The following is an 8,926-nucleotide window of genomic DNA, read 5'->3' as shown; positions in this document are numbered from 1 at the left end:
ACCATATCCTGTAGGGATTTTTTTTTTTGGGGCTAGGCCTGAAGGAAAATCTATGTCTTTGATTTCCCACCTTATTAACATCCATTTGTTTTGAAAAGTTATAGGAACAAATTTCTTAACTTGATGTATTACTACCTCCAATCCTTAATATAAGATCTCGTTTGACTTTTAGTTTGATCCTAATTATAAGACCTAATCCTCTTTGTCCCTCATATTTATATATTTTTTCCCAGGTAATCCTTCTAATAATAGTAGTTCTTTAGCCATATACTTGATTAACAAGGATATTTTAGGAAAGACAACACCTATTTATTACAAATAACTAACTTAACTTATTTTCTTAATCTCTTCAAATTAATCAACTAGTTCTTATAATTAAGACCGGAAGTAGTATAATTGTTTCGATAACAAATTTAGTATATCAATTAATAACATCTAACGAGACTAAACTTTCAGTGACTTAACCCTTGTGCGTTATATGGAGTAGTTTCTTACACTGTTTTTAATTTTTTGTAGAGAAATTTAAAGGTAGAAAAAATTGTACTATTAATATTAATAATATGAAAATAGCAATAACATTTTTTAAAAAGGCAAAAAAAATGTATTACTCCCTTAAAAAAGAAAAATTCCAAATAAATACTCCTAACATTTGGAAAACCATATTAGTGACTTCAATTTGATAACTGCCTATCAAATTGGAATTTACAAAATGTTGGGCTTTTGCCACTCACTAAGAAAAGATCACATCAGCCAGGCCACCCATCCAAACATCAATTATTTACGATACCTTTTAACTGTTTATTGTAACGAACTAGCTATTCACAGTTATGATTAAGCAATTGACAACACATCTTAGCCAATTCCATATTTCAATAAATTAATAATGCAAACGGCCTCTGTTTCAGGTATATAGAACACTTCTTTAACTACTTATTACAACGTTTTAGCTATTCACCAATATAATTTAGCCATTAACAATATTTTTGAGCCAACTCCGAACTTAATAAATTAATGTAAAACATCCCTTTAACGAATTAGCTATTTGCAACACTGGTGGAGCAATTGAAGTCAAGATGTTTTTACTAACATAAGTGTTATACGCATTTGGATCCTTTCCATCAACAAAATAGGAAGATGCATTCAGAAAAAGAGTTATGTTCAAGAGAATGTGATTGTGTATAGGACCCAAATCATATTAAGTATAAGGCACATTACTTTCTTTTTTCTTCATCTCTTTCCAAATGCATCCTTTACATTCGTTTCGTAAATGTATCGTAGATCACCTGTCTGCCATTTCCTGGCTAATTTTGAAGGCACACATCCATAACTTGGCTATAAATCCTCTAAATGCCAACCAGCAAGTTAAACACACATCTTCAACCACTTTGGAGTTGTCTAATTTAAAACATACGGATATATGAATCAAAATTTTGCCATATATCAGTTACAGATACAAAAAAAGTTGTTTTAGCAAGTAAATTTCACGAAAGAGCACCTTCTTCAGCAGAAAATGCGGCTACAACTGACAAATTCTAGTACCAACGTAATCGACAATTTACCTTCTTCAGGCTGAGCTCATCAGACTGAACACGCAAAATATCTCCCTGGAGCATCTTAGCCTTCACGATCCATTAACTTGTGAAGGATAGCCTGCCCAAAAAAAAATGTAGTGAAGTTATTTTCCCGTCACTATCATCACAGATATTGCTTGTGATGATTCGTAATCTAACAGTATTTATAATAAGAAAGATCCTTGGCTGCAATTCTTCGAAGTTAGTTATCATGTTCAAACCCTCCCCAACTTTTTTTTTTTAATGTAAGATAATCGTTGAATTATAAAAAATGTTTCTAATTTGAAAGCATTTTCCCCCATTAAAATCCATTTATACACCAGGAAAGCTGAAGAAAATAAACCAGAAAGCTACTAAATAGTTTAGAAGATAAGGCCCATAAAAAATAGGCTGGCTCATTCAGTAAGTAGCTTACGGGGCATGAATGATATGCTTTTAGTCCTTGGTGTAGTTCAGCAGAAGAGATTAAAAGCTTTACAGGGCGGAACTCGACCGATGAACCATATCCTCTGCTGTCTGTGAAACATATCAGTTCACGGTTGATAAGATGTTCAAATGCCTGCATTACAAAGCAAAACACCACCCAATAAGCTTGTAGACAAAATCAAAGAAAACATCACCGTGAACTTCATTGTCCATATATATGCACTGTCTCAAATACATTATCAGAAACACACACCCTTAAGCAGACATTTCGTGCATAATAATCAGAAGTCTGGAAGGAATCGTGCACATTTTTATACTCTGCAAAGTATGACACACAAATTCAGTGAATAATGTAATAACAGTAGACTAATGACGCATTAACTATCAAAGTTTGACCTTTCATAATAGAATTGAAGTTGCACAAGGTCTGTTCTTTAACTTCCAACCTCTTCATGCAAACCAGGATGTAAAGTTCTAATATGGAGCAATCTGTTTGACCAAGATATAAAGTAACAAAAAGCAATCAGTTACTCTAAAAAAGAACAAAAGGAATTACAAAGATTGTTTATTTACTTTGCATGTGTTCTCGTGCACATTAGTATAAATAATTGCCATACTTTTTAAACATTCCAGTTTGGGTTGCCTCAGAATACTTGAAAACGCCGTTTCAAAGTTCTCGTATGTCAAAAAGCCAGTCTGCAAATCCATACATGAGACAGCACAAAATCTAGAAAAGCATCAAACTCCCGTAAGTCTGTCGGGTAGTCTATCTCATACACAGGAAGCTTTAAAAGAATCATTGTTAGACAGGTATAAAGAAATACTTACAGAAACCTCAGCAAATGTTTGATTGAGGAGTCCAAATTCAAATATTTATTGAAGGTTTCTTTGAACCTCCTATCTTCCAAAATATCCTAAATAATGTCAAGGACTCCACAAGAGATGGGGAAGAATATTTTTTTTTTTCCCCTGAAATAAAGCTATTTTTTCTGCACATAAACACCACTAACTACTAGGGGTAAATTAGTTGTTTTCAATCAAATCAATAACTCATTACAGAAATGATGAAACCACACTGACAAAAATAAGAACACTAGCACCTAGAAACACATGAAAAACCAATTACTAAGTCTTCACAAGCAAAATAGAAGAGGCATACAAACACCAAGTTGATTTGTATCATAAACAGTTTTCTGGGTGGCACTATTGCGATCATTCTGAAGACTCATCTTCCATAGACTTACCAATATAAATGAAGACCTATAAGTAGCAATAACAAGTCTTATCCCAATCAACAATTAGTATCTCTTAAGAAAAAGGGAAAACCTGGATCCAGGTAACTTGAAGAGCAATAATTAATTCCACAGCTGTAGTATTTTTGGAATAGATTATTTCTTTACAAATTTATTTTTTAGATTACTATACATTCTTTTCTCTCAGAACAAAACTAATTAAACGTTTGTCCTAAAAAATTTCAAGATGTGAATGATCCATATGTTAAAGAAAATCTCAACTTTTGGGATTAACTTGAAAAATTTTCATGAAAACCATATGACATTTTGAGATGATGTCATCAAACGCATTCATTCTCCTAGGAAAGGATGTTAAGAAGTTTTCCAAACTAACATGGAACTATCAAGATGAAAGAGTCAGCATGAAAAGGATACTTGAACCTTTCTATTAAATTCAACAGCATAATCATGTGGAAAACTTGAATCCACTGGTAATGACAGAACTTGCTCCAAAATTCTACATACAAAAAGTCAAAAAATAAACCATTTATTCTCATAGTCATCATACGAGCCAAAATGGCCAGCCTAGAAGAAATTACAAGAAATTTACCTCTTTGAGTCTTCTGTAGAAGGTGGAAGGAACAATAACTTTCTATGTGAAAAACGGGATCGTACTCTTTTCTCCAATAGCTGATCTGCATCCTGCAAAGTGGATCAGATTGATATGCTGAATTCATGTTATAATAGATTGTATTCCATTGAAAAGATATTCAAGCAGATTAAATTAGCAAATTCTCAACCCAATAACAATTCAAAAATCACCACTAAAACCATCAAATTAGAGAGTTATTCCCCGTTGATCAACCAGGCAAGGAAATTGTGATACAGTATACTAATTTGATATTCAGAGCAACTTGAAATTTACGAGGGAAGCAAAAGCAATGAACACACCAGCCGACAACTAATGCCAATTACAACAGCCTGTGATGTTATTGATTGCATAGCATCCAGCAAGCTATAAAGCAACCTCTGCTTACCCTGTGGAATATCAGAATGGGAATAATATAAATGTATAATTGGAAAATTTAAGTTAAATTAAACATAGAATCATAAATAACATTTCTCACAGGACACAGTTAGGTCAAATAAAATTCATAATTTGCACTGGAAGGATTTCAGTACTGGTTGAAGGGGGAAAAAAAGAAGGTGGAGTCTTACCTGGGCAAACTGGTCAAACTCATCCAGAATAAATACAATTGTTTTATGTGCTAATCCACACTCCCTGGAAAACAAAGATAACAGTTGTTTCAGAAAGTTAAACAAATTACCCGTTTTTTAATCAAGAAAGCTTCTACTCACTTTAGCATTGCTACCATGAATTGAGAGTTGTCGTCAAACGATGCCTATAGAAGTGCATATCAAAATCAACAAATCACTATTCCAAAGTTTATAATGCATAATATAAATCTTGCATAGGCTAGCCTTATTACCGCTTTTGAGAATTGCAATTGATGCTCCATGCATAACTGCCTAGCTACTTCCTGATTGATCATTAAAAAAAACAACAAATGGGACATGATATAGGGAAAAAAATTGGGGCAGCAATGATAATAAAATCAACAAGTCAAAACAAATTCAACTTAGGTTACAAGAAGATGTGGGAAAATTAAAGTAATAAGTAACAGACAAAAATCAGTATATTGAATTTTTCATATTTATACTCTTTATATTCATTGGTGCATGACAATGTAAATAGTTTTCAAGTGTTTGTGTGCGCAAATTCAAGTCCCTAGGATCAAATAGAAAAGATTTCTATCTTCAACATTAAAATTTGTCAATTCTATTATATGCGTAGTCAGAATCTCTCCCCATCCAAATCTTATCTGGGTCCATCGTCATCCAATTTCTCTGAGCATTTACAAGTTCTAAATCAGTAAAAGGTCTATCCCGCATCTTGAAAGGCACTCAAATAGATAAGCACTCACTAGGTCTTATGCCAAAAAATTTTCCTTTATTATCTTGATTAGCTAAGAGCAGAAAATTAGCAGAATTTGAGGTTTCGGGTAGCAAAGAAAAGTACAGAATGTGAATGGCATCAACATTCTCATCATGCGGGGTCCAGATTCTATGTGGCTCCAAGAGGAGCAGAGAGCAGACTCCATCTCGGCCCTCCAAAAGAGAGACTAGAGCAACAAAGAATCCATTTTCCATGACAAGTAAACCAATAAAGAGAAAATGAAAACTCAAAAATTAGAACACATGTTTATCCGTGCATGCGTGAGAGAGACAGAGAGTGAGTGAGAGAGAGATTTCAATTAGTACTGCATCAAATCTAAACCCAGGTTCTAAGATATAACCTTTAATGCACAGTTGTCATCGCTATGTAAAAGCCCACTCAACTTGATCTGTCAAACAAAATCCAAGAAAAATGTGATTCAAATGAGAACAAACATACTTCACATCCACTAATTCCCATTTTATTCAACCCATGTCTGTTAACATTATCACTTGATGCGTGCCCATTAATAAAAAACCAGCAAATAAAGTTATCTTAGTATTTTACTATGTCATCCTAAGTTAGCATGACATTATGTGTAATTACCATGCATTTGAATAGGTGATTTTAAGTGCAGGATTATACACGATCACTATACTATTGAAAATGTTACCAAAGTTTAATTACCAAACCAATTCATTATACCAATACACCCTATATTACAATGATATTAATGGTGTTATTCCATCGTTGATGTAAAATCCTACATTATTCAATTAATCATGTATATGGGAACTTTTTTCATATGTTTATTTTTGGCCAGCACAAGGGACCTGTGATTTGATGGAAGAAAATGAAAGTTTCGTTTCAATTGTGGTCATCAAATACGAAGGTAAATCCATTCTATGTTGAACAATATGAAGAACAACACATTTGGTTTAATTCCAAATGATATCTCAAGATAGTAACCATACCACTGAAATCATGTCCGGATACTCCACCAATAAATCTCCAACAACAAGCTCCAGAACCTAGGGATATTTAAGACGTTACTTTGAAGTGGAAAAAAATATGAAGAATTATCCGATCAGAACTTGCTCTAAAAGACTTATCAACAAACCGCAGATTTCCCAGAGCCACGGGGACCAAGGAGCAGAATAGAATTATTGCATGCCTCAGTAATTGAACTTGATATCATGAATTTCAGTTTACTGCAAATAAATAACACGTAGTTTTCTCAGCACCTAATTTAGTTGTCCGCAAACAATGCAATAAAATATCTGATAGAAACCAAAACGGATATAAGGGAGCAAGACCTGTAGTTGCTGTCCGGAGAATCGTGGAGAGGCTTGAATACAAATTTGGGGTCACAGATTCTACTTCTCAGAAGGCTTAATGCCTTCATTTTGTGACTTTCTCGCCCCATCGGTTCCGATACTCGAAATGCGAGCGAATTACCGGTAATTAAGTTTCGGCTGGCTAGTTCACTAGCTAATCACTACCCTAGTAACCCTGTTCAGTGGCTAATCGCTACCCAAAAATTCAAACAATAACTAAATAGCTAGCAGATAAACATAATTCAAAAGGACGGAATGAAGCAAACAAAAGAGAAGGCTGGATTGTGCGGTGGTAGGGTGTGGGTCCACATATCAAAATATCAGCGAGAGAGAGACTCTTCTTCTTGCTCAGTTGAGTGCAAGTCTCAGAGCCTCAGAAGTATCGAGTAATATCCAACCGTTTCGGCGATCAAAGATTCAAAGACACACTATTTGCAATCGAATAGCGAATGGGAAGTACCAGGGTAGCTCCCCATGTCCTTCCTCAATTGCAGCTCCGTAGTTCTTGCATCAGGGGAGTCGGGTCGATCCGGGTCAGCATAGGTTCTATACGGATCCGCAACTTGACCAGGACTTCGATCTTCGAGGTTTAGCTTCCATTCCATGTCTCATGGAAGCATGGTTGCTTGGGTCAAACCTCAATGATTCATATGTTTCACCGAAGTCAACAAAATTATAATTAAAATAATTAAATTAAATTAAATTAAGTGCAAAAATACTTATCCATTTTTTCCAAAAATACATCAAACACTATATACCTTTCTTGTGTGCAAATTTAAAATAGGTGCAAAAATATCAAAACCATTAAAATGACTTTATTTTGTTACTTTTATGCTGTTTTTGGCTCGATGAAGGGGAGGGGAGGAATTCTAATAAAAGAAAGGGAAGGGAAGGAAAGAGGCGAGTAGCTACAAAGGGAAGGAGAGGGGAGGGAAGGGATTTTAATGAAGGAAAGAAATTTTAATGATAACTTGTTTGGTTTGGAAGGGGAAGGGAGAGAAACTAATCAAAATTTGACTATTTTAACCTTATAAAATTAAAATGAAATTTCTCACTTTTTTATTTTGTTAAGATAGAAATATGAATAATATAATTTACCAAATTTGACTTGCCATAATACAAATTATTTATGACTACTTGTTATTTGAACAATAATTAAAAAATAACAAGAATTATAATATTTTTAATTGAACCAACTTTCACATTTCCAATATATATTAAATAGATTGAACTTGTCTACCAATATATATTACAATCAAAGTAAACATCCACATTTCCAAAATAAAAAGATCCATGTGAAAAAAGATTCATGAGCAAATATATCATCCATGTTAAAAAAGAATTCAAATACTAATAACATGATACAAGACTACTCCTAATGAGAATATGAAGAAGAGCCAAACACCATATCCATGATTACTGCTTTACGTGCTGGAGATGGGCATTGAACAATTGATCTCAACTTGTCAACATCACTCATAAGATAGTTATAAATCCGAGGCTTTTTGTCAATATCAAATCCACATTCACTTATCAAATGCCAAATCTCTTCACTTGACATGGGAGGAATCTTGTGGATAAAACTCTTTTTTTATAACATTTTACTCATGTAATAAATCATTTCCCCGGTTCAAAACGTCATGAATTAAATCATGACTTCGAGCTAATGCTTCATTGCCTTCTCTAATTGCTATAGCCATGTCAAATACAACGCTCTTCATGGTGCTGAGATCGGTCTCCTTATCTTGAGCATGCTCTTTCCTTCTCTTTTTACCATAATCACTAGTTTCTCCTTATGGTTGTTTGGAAGGTAAGGGATTTTCCTTACTAGTATCACCATCACTTAAAATCTCAACACCATCTAATGTGTACTCCTTTTGTGAGATAAGTTGATTCAGGTCATTAATAGTTTCATAATCTACTTCCATAGGAGATTAATGACGTCGTTTTCACTTCTCCTTTACTGTTAGAGACTCATCTCCACCAACTCTATCAGCTCCATATAAGATTATCATCTTATTGTAATTAGAAAATGGAGTATTTCGCCAAATGGTTTAGACTGAGATGATACATATACATATTACAAGAAACACAAGTTCAATTCCACATAAAAAAAAAACAACCATATATAAAATGTAAAAATCATACCTGAATTAGAGCCTCCCAGACTTGAGGCTTAGCATCCACAATTGACTCGATGAGTTCTAAGCAAAACCACTTAAACCATTTTTAAATATATCATAAGCTTCTGAAAAGTTTCTTTTTAACGTCTTCCAATGATTTTTTATTTTGTCCTTGTCAATCTTCCTACCAAATTGTGCACTCGACAGTTGGACAATGTTTTCATAACTTGTGGTGGTAAAT

The 8,926-nt window shown here is 33.8% G+C and overlaps 1 protein-coding gene across 2 annotated transcripts; it reads right to left on the bottom strand.

Moving 5' to 3' along the window:
* Positions 1–1,520: 1,520 nt before the first annotated feature.
* LOC114735971 (origin of replication complex subunit 4-like) lies at positions 1,521–6,880 on the bottom strand. Of its 2 annotated transcripts, XM_028923762.1 has the most exons (16): positions 6,542–6,880; positions 6,346–6,436; positions 6,200–6,256; positions 5,587–5,634; positions 4,720–4,770; positions 4,589–4,632; positions 4,448–4,511; positions 4,181–4,267; positions 3,840–3,931; positions 3,665–3,746; positions 2,826–2,911; positions 2,615–2,724; positions 2,394–2,486; positions 2,251–2,315; positions 1,987–2,130; positions 1,521–1,650 (listed from the first exon to the last, which is right to left on the bottom strand). In XM_028923762.1, exons 1-16 carry the CDS (start codon positions 6,649–6,651, stop codon positions 1,615–1,617), a joined length of 1,260 nt encoding a protein of 419 aa, XP_028779595.1. In that variant the 5' UTR covers positions 6,652–6,880; the 3' UTR covers positions 1,521–1,614. The 2 variants fall into 2 exon arrangements, with proteins under 2 accessions (XP_028779595.1, XP_028779600.1); XM_028923767.1 differs by lacking the exon at positions 4,181–4,267.
* Positions 6,881–8,926: the final 2,046 nt, after the last annotated feature.

Source organism: Neltuma alba, unplaced genomic scaffold (assembly GCF_004799145.2).
Source record: "Neltuma alba isolate B1F8T4 unplaced genomic scaffold, ASM479914v2 tig00002720_pilon, whole genome shotgun sequence".
NCBI lineage: Eukaryota > Viridiplantae > Streptophyta > Magnoliopsida > Fabales > Fabaceae > Neltuma > Neltuma alba.
The sequence above is the reverse complement of the archived record's forward strand: the minus strand, read 5'-3'. Positions and strand labels throughout refer to the sequence as shown.